The 19,971-nt window shown below is 42.6% G+C and overlaps 3 protein-coding genes across 5 annotated transcripts in view; 1 reads left to right on the plus strand and 2 right to left on the minus strand.

Annotated features, from left to right (window-relative positions):
- Nucleotides 1-19,971, minus strand: part of NDFIP1 (Nedd4 family interacting protein 1) — a 134,165-nt gene that overhangs the window by 94,860 nt on the left and 19,334 nt on the right. The window lies entirely within an intron of this gene.
- LOC123376572 (E3 ubiquitin-protein ligase RNF14-like) overlaps nt 1-19,971 on the minus strand; it is a 75,417-nt gene that overhangs the window by 36,088 nt on the left and 19,358 nt on the right. The gene's annotated exons all lie outside the window — the stretch shown is intronic.
- LOC123376575 (glucosamine-6-phosphate isomerase 1) lies at nt 9,984-18,312 on the plus strand. Of its 3 annotated transcripts, none has more exons than XM_045028677.1 (7): nt 9,984-10,135; nt 12,093-12,222; nt 13,216-13,317; nt 14,686-14,868; nt 15,518-15,702; nt 16,586-16,760; nt 17,864-18,312. In XM_045028677.1, the coding sequence occupies exons 2-7, from the start codon at nt 12,099-12,101 to the stop codon at nt 17,959-17,961; spliced, it is 867 nt and encodes a 288-aa protein (XP_044884612.1). In that variant the 5' UTR covers nt 9,984-10,135; nt 12,093-12,098; the 3' UTR covers nt 17,962-18,312. The 3 variants fall into 3 exon arrangements, with proteins under 3 accessions (XP_044884612.1, XP_044884614.1, XP_044884611.1); XM_045028679.1 differs by lacking the exon at nt 9,984-10,135 and adding an exon at nt 10,179-10,222; XM_045028676.1 differs by lacking the exon at nt 9,984-10,135 and adding an exon at nt 10,578-11,202.

Genomic DNA, 19,971 nt, shown 5'->3' on the forward strand with positions numbered 1-19,971 from the left:
TGCCTTATACCAGAATGGTTTATTTCCCTTCGCATATGGGACTAACTATAGTGGTGTAAACCAACTATATCAGTACAGTTAAAGCACCACAACTTTTGTGTGTAGACAAGCCCTCAGAAAGTGCAGCAAAAAGCTTGGTATAAATGCTTAGCTGCAATGGATCAGACTAGATAAAGTGGGTTTAAATCACAAGGAAGGTTAATTGTGTGATAAGGCACTGCACTGAGACAATGGAGATCTGGGCTGTATACCTGAGTTTGCCACAGACTCCCTGGGTAACCTGAGGCAAGTCACCTAATCTCTCTGTGCCTCGGCTCCCCATTGTTGAGGATAAATTCATTGTGAGGCACTGAGATACTACGGGGATGGGGGCTGTATAAGCATACAGTGACAGTACTGGCAAGCTCTGGGCCTCCTAAGGCAGCTGGGCTTTGATGGTGACTTGTGTCACGAAGCCCCTACTTCTGACAAACTCATGATCCAAGACTGGCATCCAGGTTCTGCTGGCAGAAGCCAGACAGTGAACCAGGCTCCCAGGGTGCAGTAGGTTCACATTTTTCCTTCTTATTCATCTGTTTTGTTCTTTTTTTTTTTTTTACACCGGAGTGAGAGGAGAAGTGGAACATGCCCAAGCAATGAGAGATGTCAGACGGTAAAGCTGAAAGAAGCCATGTCAACTGTGGGATCTAAAAGAGGGTCCCTGGTAGTGGTGGTGTTTTACAGACATTAAAACAGGAATTTTAATTCCCCCCCCCCCCCCCGCAAATTAAAAGCTTCTCAAGCAGCTCCCAAAGGGGAAAATCCTGGTCTCTAAACTCTGCTGGGTTCTGCTGAAGGTAACACAGAGAGTAAGAAAAATTATTCTGCTTATTAGTCACCTATTTAAAATTTACCTGCTCTGAAGAGCAGAATTGTTTACTCCCCACAATCTGCTAGTTGTGAGGAAAGGAAAATGATCCTGTACAGGAGCTGTACCATGGAGCTGTTTAACATTTAAATCACTGACAACAGCCGACTACAAATAGGAAAACATTGAAATGTGTAAATAATCATAACTGCACATGGACTGCACGTTATATTCACACAGCTGCTCATTACACAGACCTGCATAATATGCAGACCACATAGTACTTGACTGCTCTCATAACTGATGCATGCACCTGGGTATCTCTTGGATTGTTTTCCCTCCTGCTTTGGGTTTCTATTTCTGCTTTGCTTTTGTCAGGAGCTGCCCATGGCCACTGTGCCTTTGTGCAGTGTGATGATCAAAGTATCTTTTGAACAGAATGTAAAACAAGGGCTTGACCATTTGTGACAATTAACATTTCATGGCATTTTTATGAGCTGTGGGGAGTTAATCCAAGTGTCCTGGGCAAAGTCTAGTTCATGTACTATGAACTAGGTCCATTCAGCCTATTCTGGAGGATTGGTTGGATATTGTGGGATCAACCCTCAGATGCAGCAGTGTTCCACTTAGTGCATCTGAGGGGCCAAAGGGCCATTGAAGAATATGCTGCAGACAGTGACAGGTCTGAGCAAGTGCCATGTAGAAGCCTTTGAACTGGATAGTGTTCTAATCACAGCAGATTGGGTGACCTAGCTGCTTCCACCCAAACCCCTAAAGTGCCATTGCTGGGAGAGGCTAGTGCTGTCGCTCTCATAATCAATTCTTATGCAGTCTGTGTCTTCAGTGTTTGCTTTTTAGAAAACTCAGAGACCTGACCATGTTACCATAGTAACAGCATGAGATGTGAGCTCTGATGAGGGTTATCTGCCGTCTAGAGGTTCTTGTGTGTTGTCGCAGGGGGACTATTCAGCATTCTGTCTTTGCACACCAGAAGTTGCACATGTGTTTCAATAATTTAAATGTTTATTTAATACCGATTTCAACAAGTGACACTGGTATTGATAGGGAGATGTACCTGATTTCCCTTCAGATGACAAAATGAGAAAAGAAGAACCAGGGATCAAGGCTCTTTTTTTTTCTGACCCTATGGACCAGAACTGGTCAGAACTTAAAACTATCACTGGTCCCTCTGATTAGCAATGTTTGCTGGCATTGGTCTAGAAGTGAACATTTCACGTTACGGCTCTGAGATTGGTGTTTCATTCCCCAGGGATTGACAGAAGTCGAAATTCATAGCCTATGAATTCTCTTGAGATCAACAGGTACATTAAAACGATTTAACCCTCACAAGGCAAAACATAACAAGCATCATCACACAGGGCCATTGATACAGGTGGATTTATTGGCCATTACATTTCCATCTTGTTGTGCGGGGGAAAGCACGTGGGGGAAGCCCAGGCTATCACTGCAGCTGCTCATGATGTACCCACTTTGTGGACGCTCACAGTTGTCAGGCTTTGGCTCCTTTAGCCAACACTACACTAATTTAAATTATTAAAACAGGAAAACCACACAGGCAGGATCACAAGAGAAACTGCCTGTGAAATTATTCTTAAAAATAAAAAGCTCTCTACATAGGAAATAATGAAATAATCTGAGAGAAGAGCTAGCTTTATAAGGGCCTGTAACAATGTATAAAGGTGCTCCTTAAGTCCCAGGCAGCATGTAAGGGGTTACAAGGAGAGCCCAGGTTCTGTGTCTATCATATGGGGGAGCTAGGGTAGGGCTATAAAAGTACAAATGAAGCTACTACAGGGGTCATTAAGTAGGGATGCTGTGTCTTTTCCCCTTATGATCCCACTTGCTGAAAGCTAGAAAGGCCTCTCTCTGGTGCTTGTTACCCAGTGTTCTGGGTTGTTTTGCTCTTGTTTTTTTAAACTTTTGTGTGTGAAAGCCAGCCTTGAAGAAGGGGACTTGAGCTGTGCTATAATTTGGGATGTTATTTTACCTTCCCTGGCTGGTGTCTTGAAGTGCCTCCTTCAACCAAACATAAAGCAGACCTTTAGGTAACAGACTCTGGGCCCCATAGTCCTGTGTTCCGTTTCTCTGTGTCTCAGTTTCTCCATCGCTGAAAGAGAGAAGATGGATTGGATAACATGATTGGCTGTACCTCTGCATTAAAGACTGGTGGGGGGAAAATTGATTCATTTAATATAAATTAGGAGGGCTTTAGGAAGTTGCTAGTACAGTCCTCAGATGGGCAAAGTTTGAGCATTTCTGACGTACACTGCAGCTAGGCTCTTGGAAATGCAGGCAAGACAGATATGCTTATGCATCTAAAAATGTATCAGTGTGTTTGGGGCAATGTTTTAACTGACTTTCTGTTCATTTATGAACCACGTGAAAGTGCTAAAATAACTTAATAGGGGAAAGGGTGGGGGACAAAAAGAACAGTCACACATTAAACACATTAAAGAGGAAATTTAGTTCTGCAAGGTCTAACTGTCTGTTTCTGAAATCTGGCATCGGCCTAACGAAAGAGCATCACGTCCAACATAAAGAACCAACTTTCTGCAGCCAAAGGATGCATTACTTCTTCACAAGGAGAGGGGAAGCAGAGAACTGAGGCTGGGAATGAGGTGGCCCATTGGCACAACATCCATTTCTGCTGATACTGTACATTACCTCAGGAATGGGAGGTAGGGGGGTTTGTTGTGTGTGAAGAAGCTGAATCAGCCCAGAGCCTGCTTCCTTTTCCACCCTTGGCTAGCTACCTACCTACAGCATTTATACCACTCACCTCACCATGGTATCCGATCTTCCATCAATAATAAAATCCCCAGTTAATAATAATAAATAATTCCTAGCACTTATAGTGTGTTTGTCCAGTAGATTCCAAAGCACCTTACTAAGGTGACTAACAGTTATTGTCCCCATTCCATAGATGCGGCAAGGAGGCCAAGAGAGACGGAGTGCTGTTTGGATGTTCAGTGATCTAATTTCCCCTTTTCTGCCCCAACTAGAAATCATCTTCTTCCTCTCCCTCCCCTGTTCTGGAGGTAAAGTGAAGCCGGAGAAGTGAGTTTTAGGTTTGGTTTGGAAAGAGGCAAGACTTGTGGACTGTCTGGCCCAGATTCTCAAAGGCATTTAGATGCTTAACTCCCATTGACGACAATGGGGCTTAGATGCCTACAAACCTTTTATATAAGAGTTTATAATGATTAGGGAGCAGGATCAGACCCCAGAAGAAAGCTAATCTAAAGCAAGTCTCTGCAAAATGCTTTTAGGAGAAGGATTTAGAGAAAGTACATTTGAGAGAGCGAGAGAAGGTGGTTTGTTTCTACCCCAACTGAGACACTGCTCCTGGCTTGCTTCACAAAGATCTGGTTGCTAAGATACCATGTACAAAAGCTGAACAGCTGGGCCAAACAGACCATTACAGTGAAATGCACCCTTCTAAGAGAAGGGGGGAAAAAAGAGGAAAATGTAGGGTTTGTTGGCCTTTTAATGGCAAGGGAAAATGTGCCATTAGTTCCAAAAGATACTTATTTCTTTATATTTCTAAAAACATTTTAAATGATTTTCTGAAGAGGAATATACTCAAACAAAACATTTTCTTTAGAGATTATTTATCTGAATACACTTTTAACAGCCCAAGTACTTTAATTATAGAAAGTATTTAAACTAAAAACACTACTATTTTAAGTCCAGATCCTGCAAAAACTTCCATAGGATAACGAGTGTGAGCAGAGTTAAGTATGTGCATAGATATTTGCATAAGTGGAGCCTTATTATTAATTATTATTATTATTTAAATTTGTACATCCAATTCTTCACAAGGAGCTGCCTCAGAAAAGAGGATAGGTATTTTTAAATGAATTTTACAAATACTTTTATAATAATTTCCAATGGATTTAGCCCTACATAATTCCTTCTCTTCCTCATTTTTCAAATCAAAGATCCTGCAATGTACAAGATTTTATGAGCAGCATTAAAAAAAAAATACACCAGACATTTTTACACTGATAAGGTAGATAAGGAATTACAGAAATGTAAAGTTAACTGCACGAAGGATTTCATTTTCACCACTGGGATTTAGATTGTGACAGCACTTTTGCAATAAATTTAGCTTTTCATGGGTTCATTATTCACTCCTGAAAATTTTACTCCAAGGTTAAACTTGTCACAATACATCTTACCACAAAAATTAAATTTGCGAAGGATAATAGGTGCTAATTCAGTGATGATCTGGACTTGCCATCAATTCTAACCAGTTCAAAATGCTACTATTTGCATTTCAGTAGAAAGAAGCTACTAAATCCTGAGATGGAAGTGGAAGAAACATTGTAATTCTCCAAATGCCATTATTGTAAAATTTACAAGCCAGAGGGTTACGGGTGAGTATTTTTGAAATCTCAAGCCTCCAGTGGGGTGTGGTGAAATCTATTGTCAAGAAAGATTTTCAAGGGACAAAGATAGGTCTCTTAAGAACTGTGACAGTTGAATAAATGACTCTTGTGTGGATATCTAAACAAATGAAAATGTAACTATAGAAAGATACTAAATAGTAACACAATTTCATGTCAGTCTAAAGTAAAAGCGACCTTTTTTCCTTTTGGGGAAAGAATGGTTTATTATTATTATGAAAACCAATTTGATTTCTATAGGGAATTTGTATTACAAATAAAGTATTACTCCACACTTCCATATCAACTCCTAACCAAGGCTTTCAAAGCATATTACAAACATCTAATTAAGTATAACAACATCCCACATTGAGTACTTAAGGAATAAAATAGAGTCACACTTTATCCACCAGTGAAAGGCAATCATTTCTAGGGAAGAACACAGCAGTTGAAAGAAAGAAAGAAAGAAAGAATATCATATTCATTTGAAACTGCAGGGTAAATTTAGATGGAGAAGGTACTCACTCAGTACAAGTCTTCTAGGATACCAAGGTTAATACCCCTACTCTTTCAGAAATTTTGCAGGAGCTTTAATGACCAGAAATTATCAGGACCCTAGTTTTATACCTTATCTGAAAGATGGCAGCTCCTGTAGCACAATGCCTCCTAGTAACATGCTAGAACCAGTGCTGACTCAGAGGGAAGAGAATAACCTATGGAATAACTAAGGACCTGTCTACACTATAGACACTACAGCAGCACAGCTATGGTGCTATATCTGCTACAGTGACAGAAGGGTTTTTTACAATCACTGTAATAAAACCACCCCCTCAAGAGATGGGAAGTAGGTCAATGGAAGAATTCTTCCATTGATTTAGCAGTGTCTATAGTGAGGCATAGGTCGGCTTAATTGCGTCTCTCAAGGGTGTGAATTTTTCACACCTGAACGACATAGCTAAATTGACCTAAATTTTAGGTGTAGATCAGGCCTAAAGCCCTAATCGTGCAAAAACTTAAATACTTTGTGCACTGTGAATGGTCCCACTGACTGGCAGGATCTGAGCCAATCGCTGCTTCCTGCAGCACCTGTGGGTATCCCATCTAAGCACTGACTATTGTCCCATCATGTCTAAAGTAAGGTCCAACTCTGCACCAAACCCCATATAGGTGCCTTAGACTGAGAGCTCTTTGGGACAGAGAACATCATGTCTTTTAATTCACTCTATAAAGCACTGAGCACATTTTTGGCATCATATAAATAATATGTAATAATAGTGACCCAACCTGCTTCGCTTGAGAGGGCTAACAGTATCATAGCACAAGACAGCACAGCTTTGGCATACTGCTTGCAGCTATTCTTACAATGTGTCATGTCAACCTTGGCATAGTCATTTATATCACTGGTATAATCTTCTCCTGAATACAAAATAGAGAAGACTATTAACCATGAAACAGAGATCAGAATTAAGGTGCTTTTTCCACCTTCTTACCCAGCAGCTCACTGTCTCACATATACACCTACAAACTAATTGAACTATTTATCACACAAACAGGGAAGGAAGAACTAAAAGAAAAAAGTTACTGTTATATCTATTTTTAAATACATAAGAGGATACTTACATGGATACTACCATGCCCCCTGCAGTCCACCTTGTCAGATTGGGGTCCATACACATACCTACTTAGATTAGCTATTTTATAAAATAGTGTCACTGTGGTTTTAGTTTACCCAGTATTCTCAACCCCAACCCATTCAAATCATGAGTCAGGACCCCCAAAATCATGAGACTGGCTTTAAAAAAGAATGTGGTTACAAATAAAAATAAAGGTTGGGTTATATTTATTCGTTGTCTAGTTTCTGAGCTTTAGAATGCACTTGGGTCACATTTTCAAGCTTTTCTCTGCAACCATGAGGGCTAGAAAATTGTTTTTTAAACAAAAGGTGTGGTTTACACAAATCATATGAATCTAGGAGCTGGGGCTTTAAGAAATAACCAAATACGGCAGGATTTAAGATAAAATCCAGATTATTGACAATGTTGTACTTTATCAGCTCTTTTCCAAGAGATCCTTACATTTCTGACAACATAGGAACAGCCATATTGGTCAGACCAACGGTTCATCTAGGCTAATATCCTGTCTTCAATGCCAGATGCTTCAAAGGGAAAGAATAGAACTGGGCAATCATCAAGTGATCCATCCCCTGACATCAAGTCCCAGCATCTGGCAGCCAGGGATTTAGGGACACCCAGAGTACGGAGAAGCATCGCTGACCTTTTTGGCTAATAGCCATTGATGGACCTATCCTCCATTAATGTATCTAATTCTTTTTTTAATCCAATTATAGGTTTTGTCTTCACATTTCCTGGCAAAGAGATCCACAGGTTGACTGTGTGTTGTGTGAAGAAGTACTTCCTTTTGTTTGCTTTAAACCTGCACCCTATTAATTTCATTGGGTAACTCCTAGTTCTTGTGTTATGTGAAGGAGTAAATAACACTTCCTTATTCACTATCTCCACACCCTTCATGATTTTATAGACCTCTATCATAATTCCCCTTAGTTGTCTCTTTTTGAAGACGAATAATTCCAGTCTTTTTAATCTCTCTTCATATAGAAGCTGTTCCATACCCTTAATCATTTTTGTTGCCCTTCTCTGTACCTTTTTCCAATTATAATGTCTTTTTTTGAGATGATGTGACCAGAACTGCACACAGTATTCAAGGTGGGAGTGTACCATGGATTTATATAGTGTCATTATGACATTACTGTCCGTGACAATCTGTATCCCTATGCTCACCCTTTTTACAAGACTATGATAAATGTTATATAAAGTATGCCTTGTAAGGTATCATTTGAAAACTCACAATGTACTGATCATTCTTGTCCTGATAAAATATGTGTGGCAACATTGTATGTAAAGTTATAAAATTCTACTGTAAAAGACATGTTCTAAGTCTAGGGAAACAGCTTCAAACCAGTTCCCCAGAGCCAAAAGGCTAGCCAACACCTCAGCCCAGTGTCAACATAATCATATGGACTATTACCTGATTAAGTGGCCATTCTTTGGCAGGAAGAAGGGTCTGAGTGAGAAATTTACATATTGGCAATGGAACAGCTGGAAGTTCCTGACCAAACTTTCCATCTCCTGAATCTCAGCTGATGATTTTCAAAGTGGAAAATAACTGTAAGAAGTGAGAACAGAGGACACAAATTATCCTTTCATATCTAGTCACGCACAGCACTGACAATACTTGAAAGACAAAGTAAGCACCAGTCAACTGGGGAGGGATCCTGGCTGAAAGATCCAGTCAATAAGACTACTAGAACATGTGGTGAGATCCTTTTGCTTTAAGTTCACTAAGCTTGTTAAATTAGGTATTAGTTTGCATTTCACCTTTTATTTCTTTGAAACCAATTCTGACTTTTATGCCTTATTCCTTGTAATCACTTAAAATCTATTTTTCTGTAGTTAATAAACTTGTTTTATTGTTTTATCTAAATCAGTGAGTATTTGGAGTGAAGTGTTTGGGAACTTTAATTAGGATAACAAGATTTGTGCATATTATTTTCTATTAATGGATTTTATACGAACTTGAATTGTCCAGGAAGGTGCTGGGCAGAAGATGCACATTACTGGGGGGAAATCTGGGACTGGGAGTTTGCTGTTGTTGTCCTGCTGGTGTAATTCATGGGCGGCTAGCTAAGCACTCATACAGTATAGCTGGGATTGATTTATATGATGGAGGCTGTGGGTAGGGAGACCAGGCATAGTTGCTCTCAGAGCAAAGCAGTGAAAAAGGCCCCTCAGGGTGGAAAATTGAGGGGATATAGCTCTCCATCAGTCCAGACTGTACCCTGGGAAATATCACACTGTCTTATTATCTACCATTGTCCTAATGGTTCCTAACCTTGTTAGCTTTTTTGATTGCTGCTGCACATTGAGCAGCTGTTTTTAGAGAACTATCCACAGTGACCCCAAGATCTCTTTCTTGAGTGGTAACACCTAATATAGACCCCATTATTTTGTCTGTATCCTTGAGATTGTTTTCCAAAATGCATTACTTTGCATGTCTTCAACATTGAATTTCATCTGCCATTTTTTTGCCCTCTATAGGAGCAGCAGAAGTGCCCTAAAAGTGGGGGGACCACAGGCGCTGGAACCATGCCCCCCACTCCTTCGCCCCAAGCCCCAGCACTGCCCACCTCACTATTTATCCCTTTCCCCAACTTATAAATGTATGAGTATGTTGAAACAGCATCGGTCCCAGTACAGCTCGCTGGGGGACACACCTATTTACCTCTCTCCATTCTGAAACCTATTCTTTCCTACCCTGGGTTCCCCATTTTTTAATCAGTTACTGATCCATGAGAGGACCATCCCCTCTTGTCTTATCCCATGCCACCTTGCTGTGCATAAGAACCTGTGGTCAGGGACCTTGTCAAAAGATTTCTGAAAGTTCAAATACACTGCAGCCTCTGGATCACGCTGGTCCACATGTTGGTTGACCCCCCATCAAAGAATTCTAATTAATTCTGTCCCGAGATTGTTGTTTTGGCTACTTTAAAAATGAAGCGTTAAAACCACAGCTACTGGCTGGTTAATAAATACGGTATTGCAGGAGCTGCGTGGAAGCAAACCAGGATTGTGTTGCCCAAGCACAAAGCTCAAAGGGGAGCCCAGACCGGGGGAGGAGCGTTCAGCTTGGGAAGCGAAGCGTGAGCCGCATCTGGCCGGCCGGAGCAGGGGAAGTGCTCGGCGGGGGAGGACGCCTGGAGGCCGCGCTGCTGAGTCAGCTCCTCCGACATGACCCGCCCCCAGTCATATGACGAGGGGCCGCGGCTTGGGGCGAAGCCGAGTGGGGGGCGGGCGCAGCGGGACAGGTAAGTGAGCCCTGCGCTGCTGGCGGAGGGGCTGCGCCGGGGAGGAGGCGAAGGCGGCAGCGGCAGCAGGAGGCGCTAGAGTGCGCGGTGCGGCTGCGGCTACGGCTGCTGGGGCGGGGGCTGCGCCGGGGCCCCGCGGGGAGGGCAGGGGCAAGAGTTCGAGTCCCAGCCGCTCCCTCGGGGCTAAAATGGCGCCCGCGGGACGCGGCTGGGGTCCCTTTGTTGGAAGGGCTTTAAATTCCCGCTCCCGCCGGCCGTGCAGCGCCGTGGGTGCCGGAGTGCAGGCTCCACGATCAGCCGCAGCCTCCTGCAGTGACCGTGGGCAGGTGCTCGCTGAGCCGCCGGCCCAGGGGCGGTAACCGCCTCCGTGCCGGCACAGGGGCCCTAGCGCCTGGCCAGACTGAGGCGGGGGGTTGTCGGTAGCCCCTGATGAGCGGGGATGGCCCAGCCTGTGCCTGCTTTGAAAGGCCCATTGCTGCCTTCCGCTCCCTCTCTGCCCCCCTGAAGGAGGCTAATGCCCCTGTCCAGGAGCGGGGCCGCTTCCTAGCAGAGCGGTCACCCAGCTGCCCCTGGGGAGAGGTGACACTGGAAGGTCCCCCATGCTCTCCGGGCCTAGGCTGGGGGTGTGAGGTGGGCCTGAGCTCCCGCAGGGAATGTAGGACCGAGCTGATCTCTTCCCAGAACACTCTCTGGGGTGGCAGCTTTCTCAGGCCTTGTTCTTTACCTGGGGTTAACTAATGCCCGTGATGGATCCAGGGAACACCCACCCTGTCTTTAGTTTCACTGTCAGGTAAATTAGGCCAGGTCACCTGCAGCCAGTGGGTTGCCTTCTGCTTAGCTCTCACTCCCTTGGGAAGAGGGATTGCCTGACAGACAGCTCCCCAAGTCTTCAGACTGGGGGTGGGTTCAAAGGGAAGCTGCATTCCCTGTATCTTACTACACCAGAGTGCCAAGATGCCAGCTTCCTTTTAATTTGGGATCGTATCCTCTCCTGCTGGCATGTGGCGAGGCAATGAGGATCTATTGGAGCCAGGCCTGAAAAGAAGCCAGGGAGTGCTGCCTCCATGGTATTGTTTGCCTTTCTCCCCATCCCCACTGGCTGATCTATGTTCATAGGATTTGGGGTGGGGGTGGGGAAGAGACAGGGTCCTGTGGAGGAAGCTGTATACCCCTGAAAACACAAACTACTAGGGTAAGCTAATGCTGCTCTGGTCAACGTTAACTTGCCCCTTTCTTTCCCTTTGTAAGTGGTAACCCTATTTGGGCAGGTTCTGGGCACCCGCTTGCAGAGAACCCCTTGTAGTATGGCCTCTGCCAAGCTATACCACCAAGAGTCAGTGATAGCTGGGAAGGAGAGTCAGAATAAAGGCATAGGGTCTGTCAGATTTCCCTGTGCCTCCTCTGATTTGAGGAAGGGTATCCTTAGGAATCTACATCCAGTTTCTTCCAGATCCAGAATGCCACACCATTTCAAGAAACTGGATGCTTAGTAAACCCAAGCTCTTTTCCTGCCCCTATAGGGGAATAACTTGCCTAGGGAGCAATCTCATCCTTAGTGGCTAATTCTTCTTGGTAGTACCTGCACCCCAATCTGGGTCTATGCCGGTTATGTGATATGTATGTATCTTTTCATCCTTGCAAACCATATCTGTAACCCCCCATAACCCAAGCCTGACCCCAGATGTACAGTACCTTCCCTCTCAACCTGTGTATATTTCATTTTAAACATTTACTTTAATAAAATTTTTAAATCTGCTATTGGCCAACAGTGTTCCTTTCACAGGGCCAAAGTAACTTGGTTCATGAATGCACTCAGATATTATATGTATCTCTTGCAGTGAGAGGTGGAGAGAGAATGTAACTGGACAGGAAAATTGGTAGCGATATGAGTTCCCAATATTATTTCAATTTAGAAAGTGAACTCCTCTGTTTAAGCTTCTTTATTTTAAATGTGCAGGAGACAATGAAACTCATCATTCTTGAGAACTATGCGCAAGCCAGTGAGTGGGCTGCAAAATACATTAGGAATCGAATTATCCAGTTTAACCCTGGCCCGGACAAATACTTCACTCTTGGACTTCCCACAGGTAGGCTTTGAAAGAAGATTCATTAAGATGCTGATGGTACCCTCTGTTTAATCAACTGTAAAGCATCCTGACTGTTTCACCAGTTGGAGCATTTAAGTGGCAGAATATTCCCCTAATGTGAAGGGAGTGTCTCCTTATGCAGTTCTGTTGTTATTTGGAGAGCAACAGTCTATATAATTTACTTAGCTTAAGAAACCTTTCTCTGTTTTTAAAGTAAATAAATTATATAGAGTGATGCCTCCCAAATAACAATAATATAGAAGCTGATGCATTGCATAACGAAATACCTCTTCACATAAATGGAATAGTCAGTGGTGCTTTGGAGAACTGTGTGCTTCCTCAATGTGTAAAATAGAGACCGCATTCAACTACTTACAAGATTAGACCCTTACTACTTGAATTAAAAGAGAATCTTCAATATTACAACTCAACAGAATCATAATTGTTCAACTGTGTGTCATAGCCCCTTTATGGCTAATCATGGAGATTCTCCTTTAGTTCAAGGAGTAAGGGTCTGTAATCTTGGAGCAACAGGAGCTGGACTCCGAAAGTTGACGTAGATTTGTTTCCATATTTTTTTTTTATATTAGGGTTGTGATCTAACCACATTCTTGATTTTGGGGAGGCAGCATCAGAAGTGCAACCCACTGGGCTGCCCCTCCCACCACACCATGTAAGAGCTAGTTTGGTCTCACCCAGGCTACTTATGTGATGTCTTGGTAAAACCACTGTTTAGTACGTATGGCTGCTTTTATTTTTGTTTTATAATATTTAGTGCTAAACATCTTCAAAGCAGCTGTGTTCAGACATTGCCTGTCTCACAACACCCTGCTTTGTAAGGTAGATGAATGCTGTCTCGATTTTAAACATAGGGAGTCTGAGGCCCAAAGAGACCGTGTTATAGTGATTGTGTTATTTGCTATACTTAATGATTTTTAATGTCTCCAGTCATTCCACTAACTATTTTTAATTTATTCTCCGTATCTCTCTTAGGAAGCACTCCTTTAGGATGTTACAAAAAGCTGATTGAGTATTACAAGAATGGAGACTTGTCCTTCAAATATGTGAAAACTTTTAATATGGATGAATATGTAGGTGAGTCGTCTTATTTCATGAACTGTTGTGGTAAGGACACAATCCAGCTTTTTTCTTTTTTGGCTCTAAACTTTATTTATTCTGGTGAGTAAAATCAAAAGAAATCAGACATTTATGTTAATTCAAAATCACTTTGTATAGAACCCAATGTAAAATGATCCCAAAATCAGATGGGGAGGAGAGAGAGAGGAATTTGGAATACTGTGTAATACAAATTAACGAGCTGCAACTTTTCCCTCCAATTAGAGAGATCACATTAGCTATAACTCTCTTAAAAGCTGAGTGATATACTACCTGAGTATATAATTAAAGAAGTCCCACTGAAGATGCTGTTCAAAGATGTTACATACAATCTACTAAGTTCCCATTTTAGCCCAGCTTTCTTCTGATCAGGGAAACTGCTACTTCTGCTATTTGGCTGGTTTGGACACAATGCTGCAGCACTGTCTGTACTTAATAACAGAGACAGGCAGTACTCCAGCAAGACTGCACTTTAGACCTACTGACATGTGGTCCTATTATGTTAGATTAGGATCGCCTTGTTTGTAAAGTTGTGATGTAATATTCTCTTCTCAGAGCTGGTTCAGAGAGAAAAGTGAACAAATCCTCTGGTTATCAAGGTACCAAACATACGTGCTAACTGTGTGTGTGTGTTTGCTCTTTGGCCCTAATGCTATTGCATTCTCTTCCTGATTTGAGTGGACAGAATATTCACAGAAAAAATTATCATAGAGAGTTTCGGGTTAGGGTTAGACAGTTCTATAAAGGATGACTCTATAACAATCGGGGAGTTCTTGGAAGAATTCCCTGATTGTTAAGCAGACTAAAATCGCTTCTCTGGTTTTGGCATAGTGTTAACAAGCTTGGACTAACAATAATTCTGCAGAATGTTGTAAAGACAAATATTAGACCTGCTGTGTATCTGCCCTTTTGGAGAACCTGCTCCATAATGTTAATGCACCATATCCATATAACTAGGATGATGTGCCTCTCCCTAACACTGGGATCTTACTGGAGCTATTGTGACTATTTTTTAAACTCATGGAAGTTAAGGAAGCCCAGCTTGAAGGGCAGATGGGGATACTGGCATTAATTTGTAATCAAAACCCCAGATGTCTATGCAAATGTATGTAAAAGTTTTTATATAGGTTATTGTATCCCTCTCTCTTGCCCCCACTTATCAGTTGAGGCCCCAGTCCTGAAAGCTGTAGCAATCAGGGTGTGAAAGTCAATGGGGCCTTGGATGTAAGCATTTGAAGCAGGGATTGTGTTTGTACAACGTCCAGCACAATGGGCCGTGTGTCTTGAAGGGGTCTGCAGGTGTGACTGTAATATAAACAAGAAATAATAAATGTTCCTGGTCAACAGGTCTCCCAAGGGATCACCTGGAAAGTTATCACTCCTTCATGTGGAATAACTTTTTCAAGCACATTGACATCTCTCCAGAAAACACCCATATTCTGGATGGAAATGCAACTGACCTACAGGCGGAGTGTGATGCTTTTGAGGGGAAAATCAAAGCAGCTGGTGGAATCGAACTCTTTGTTGGAGGTGAAAATCTGAAAGAATAACAGACTTGGAGAGAACACAACCTTGTTTTTGCCATAATTCTAGCTGACTTTGGGGAATTTTTGTTTTTTGTTTACGCCACTTATTAGATTTGCAGTCAGTAAAGCCACATGTGCATCCCATTTCCAATTACTGTAAGCACACCTGTCTATTAAGTGTGGCCTCTATCCATTCCCTTCTATGGCATTGATGGGGACAAATGCTATGCATAGGTGACTCACTTGTGGTGTATGTGTGTTTGGGGTTTTTTCCTGTCTCAGTGAGATGTTCAGGTTGTCCTAGTAGCTGTTCCACCTCTGGCCAAGTCTTATGGCCATACCACGTCAGTGGAATGTGGCTCCTGTTCAAGTAGATGGGTCTCAAAATGTGAACAATAGACTGGCTTCAAAGTCTGCAGGGGTAGGGGATGATGGCAGAGTGGTTTTGATCTACTTGGCAGTGGATGCCATTCACTTCAAGGGAAGCAGAAGCTTGAGCAAAGCTGCAAGTTCTTGCATGAAAGTAGTGTGCTTCACCTATTCTGTAGCTATTCTTAGGAGCCTATACCATCCTTACAGTAAAAATGATGTTGGCTTTGTTTCCTATGATGTGTTAAGGTTGTGACACAGTTCTTAAACTGTCTCCAATACAGGTATTGGCCCAGATGGTCATATTGCCTTCAACGAGCCCGGCTCAAGTCTGGTGTCCAGAACTAGAGTGAAGACGTTGGCTATGGACACCATCTTGGCTAATGCTAGATTCTTTGATGGCGACCTCTCCAAAGTCCCCACAATGGCGCTCACAGTTGGAGTAGGCACAGTCATGGATGCTAGAGAGGTTAGAATTAAAATACAATGACTTAATATCGTGCTCCATGGAGCATCAAAAGGTTGTCTAGTCTTCAAGCAGTGGTACTTTCTGCAGCCCAGCCCCAGGCATTATAACTGAACTTCCAGAAGTGTAGTTTGCTCAACTAAACAACCTACCTTCTTGTACCCTGCACAACTACCTCATAGCTTTTTTTCCTGGGGCTTTGATTGCAAAGATCAAAGTAGCCGTGCTCAAATTAGACACAAATTGAAGGGCTTATAAATGCGGCATGACGGCTGAGCTTTGGTCCTAATAAAAGTAAAACCATACATGCAGGGAGAAGAAAAGAAGGGTCTGACCAAACAGCCATACGCATTGTATCAAAATGAGCTTATTCATGTGGCTTCCATTATGCTGCTTTAACATTTTTAATGTAACTATGGAGTACAGTTGCATTTAGCCTAGGGTGCTGGGTAAGGGAGGTTTCCAGGGGACAATCTCACAAGGTAAGTGTGAGAACCACTGACTAACTCAGAGGTATACCAGCAAATTGTGAGAGTCACAAGGTGGTGTGTGGTTGAATTTATTTTTACACCTGTAGTTCATAACCATTAATCACCTCCTCTAAACTGCTCTAGTCTACTCTTGCATAAACACTAAAGGGAGAGCTCAAAGTAACAGGTGGGTAAACTTTAAAATGGCCAGGCAAGCCATAATTTTACCACCTAAAACAATACAGCCGAAGTGAACAGTGCCCAGTCAATGAAGTGAAACACTGCTGGGGAGGACTAAATCGTTTTCTTCTTTAGATGATTTACTCATCTACTGCTTCAAATCACGCTTGGGTGTTCCCTTTAAATGTACATCACAAAACCTAACTATTATTCCTGTGTTTTGTTTTTGAATTCAGGTTATGATTCTAATCACAGGAGCCCATAAAGCATTTGCTTTGTACAAAGCCATTGAGGAAGGAGTAAACCACATGTGGACAGTATCTGCCTTTCAGCAGCATCCCAGCACTGTCTTTGTGTGTGATGAGGATGCCACCCTAGAACTCAAAGTTAAAACAGTGAAATACTTTAAAGGTAAATATTTGGCCAGATCAGGCCACTTTTTCAGTTAGCTTTTCTATACTTTAAGGCAGGGGTGGGCAAACTTTTAGGCCTGAGGACCACATTGGGGTAGCAAAACTGTATGGAGGGCTGTGCCTCTCCACACAGCCTTGCCCCTTCCCACTTCTTGCCCCGACTACCTCCCTCAGAACTCCCAGTCCATCCAACTGCTCCTTGTCCCCTGACTGTCTGCACCCGGGATCCCCGCCCTGCTGAGCGCCACCCCTTATACAACCCTCCATGCTCCCTGTCCCCTGACTGCCCCCACACAAGAACCTCCACCCCATCCAACCATCCCTTGATCCCTGTCCCCTAACTGCCCCCTATCCAACCCCCCTTCCTCCCCTCCTGCCCCTTTACCATGCTGCTCAGAGCAGCAGCAGATCGCAGCCTGGCCGCAGCCAGCCATGCTGCTCGTGTGGCGGGATTGCTGCGGGGGGATGGGATAGCAGGGGAGGGGCCAGGCTAGATGTAGCCCGCGGGCCATAGTTTGCCCACTTCTGCTTTAAAGGCTACCATTTAATTTAGCAAATCTTTCCTGTCAGAAAAATTGTTTGAAGGAAGTGCTGTCAAATAACTCTCAACCCTAAAGTTTAAAAAAACAACAAAAAAAACCCCCCAAAATCTCCATTGACTAGAAATCTATTCAGGGTAACATTTAGATGTAAATGTTATTTATTTAAATATTCCACTATAGTTTTATGAACCCTGTGTTGAGTTAGTAACTCAAAACTAGAAACTGCTATTGCTTAGAAGCCATAAATGAAATGAGTGAGGCTAGCTTAATTCTCCAAGCTGAGTGAAGTATGTCCCTCTTTCTGTACATTACAGAATGTAAACTAGATTTAAAAATTTCTATTAGTCTGTAGTGGTGGTAAATGACTAAGGAGTTTTTAAAATTAATTATACTGACACTCCAATATCAAGCTTACAGCGATGGGGTGAAAAATACTTTGAGGGTTGTGGGGGGAAGAGGGAAACATAAGGATATTAAGTGGCCATAACTAAAAGCAAAAGTCCTCCATTTCTTGCACTTAATTACCTATACTCAACCTTTCCTTTTCCCCCTGCACCAGGTTTAATGCTTGTTCATAACAAGCTTGTGGAACCCTTATATAGTATGAAGGAAACAGGAGCAGAAAGAAGACAGTCTAAGAAGCCGTACAGTGACTAGTTTCTTTGGGGCTGGTGTGATGCTAAGCAGGCTCTTCTCTTGGAAACCAGCAGAGGAGGAATCCCTACACATTCTTCTTGTACTTGTTCATAAATCAGGGGAGATGTGCTCATTATTGTCTCCATCTTTTAAAAGAGATGAATGCTGAGTACATTGGGTTTAATAAACTAGATGAGGATGGGACCTTATGTACTGTGTTCTAACAACCACACAACTACTCTCGCGCGAGTGGTGAAGCCAATTGAAATGAGATGTATAACCTGTAAAGCAAGTAAATGAGAACAGGAAATAGATATCCCTCAACTCAAAGGTGAGGATATGAAAGGAAGTAAAATCAAATGGGTAACTATATAAGGTATTACATTTGAAGGACACACATCTAGGTTTCTCTTCCCCCCCACAGTGCACTTATTAATCTCAACTTCACTAGCATCATGAAATGGAAGTACTAGCACTAACTAGAGCTAGCCATTAAATAAACTTCTTCAAAGCTCCCCTGAATTAATTTGTACCATTTTAGTTTGGGGGCTTTCGTGAGGAGATGCTGCTAACTTCAGTGTTCATTGATGTATATATGCTTCCACTAAAGCCCTGATTCTGTGATGTACTAGGCACCCTCCACTTCAGCAAAATCCCAAACACTGCACCTGTCCTGGCTCTTCAGTTGTCTCAGCTTAAAGAAATAGCTGTCACCAAATGGTTAAACAGCAATAGTTCCTTATCCATCTGTGTAACTCTGGCTACTATTTCACTTCATGGTCGGAATTCTAAAAATCCAAACATTATCTGAATTTCACTGTATGTCAAGACTAAGGTACTGTCATTAGACAATAGCAATCAAGTCTAAATATCTGTGGCTTCAGTTTTCCCCCCATGCCGTTAAGTATTCTGTTAGTTGCAGCAGGGTAGGGCCAATTGCCCTCCCCAAATCTTCTAGCCAGTTCACCTCTTGCCTTTCCTTATAAGTCATGGTGGTATAAACCCTAACCTATGTCTGAGTTATTGAAGTCCTCAAATTGTGGTTTGAAAGACCTCAAGCTGCAGAGAATCCTCCAGCAAGTGACCTGTGCCCCATGCTACAGAGGAAGGCGAAAAACCTCCAGGGCCTCTGTCAATCTGCCCTGGAGGAAAATTCCTTCCCGACCCCAAATATGGCGATCAGTTAAACCCTGAGCATGTGGGCAAGACTCACCAGCCAGCACCCAGGAAAGAATTCTCTGTAGTAACTCAGATCCCATCCCACCCCAGACTGAAGGAATGGAAATACCGGACACACGAGAAGCCACCAAAGATGAACATGTTGCTTTCAAGAAGTTCATTAACAGAGTTGTACAAAATTATAACAAGAAACCAAGAAGGATGTAGACATAGTGCTTGTTTGTTATAGGAGTGGGTGGGTGAGATTCTGTGGCCTGCATTGTGCAGGAGGTCAGACTAGATGATCATAATGGTCCCTTCTGACCTTAAAGTCTATGAGTCTATGCAAAGAGACCTGTTGTAATTCAGCTGTCCATGAACTTAGCCCATATATTTAACCACCTAAATCCACTTTGTGATGAATGAAACCATCTACTGCTATAGACCTTGCTACTTCCAAAACTCTATTGGTTTTTCCCTTACTACTACCAAAAGGGCTTACATCAAACTACTGAAGTGTAAATCACTGGTGCTGTTTTTTAAGTGGGGGATATGTATTTGTTTACATGGAAATCCTACAAACTATCCATAATGTAACTTTCTACATTAAATGCAGTATTTTTTAATCCAAATAAACTGAGTCATGTTGACTGTCTTTACCCACTAACTCTCAAAGTTTTATTAGGAATTAAAACATCCTGGAAGGCCAGACAGAAATAATTGTAGGGGAAAGAGATGCTCGTGTGTCAGAAAGATGATTAGCGGGCAAAGCTTGATGGTAAGGATTGTCACCGCCCACTGAAAAGGGCTTCTGTGGAAAGAGGAAGAGATGGAAGTAGAACTGGAGGTAAATTCAAGAGTAGTTAAGTTACT

Source organism: Mauremys mutica, chromosome 8 (genome assembly GCF_020497125.1).
Source record: "Mauremys mutica isolate MM-2020 ecotype Southern chromosome 8, ASM2049712v1, whole genome shotgun sequence".
Lineage (NCBI taxonomy): Eukaryota > Metazoa > Chordata > Testudines > Geoemydidae > Mauremys > Mauremys mutica.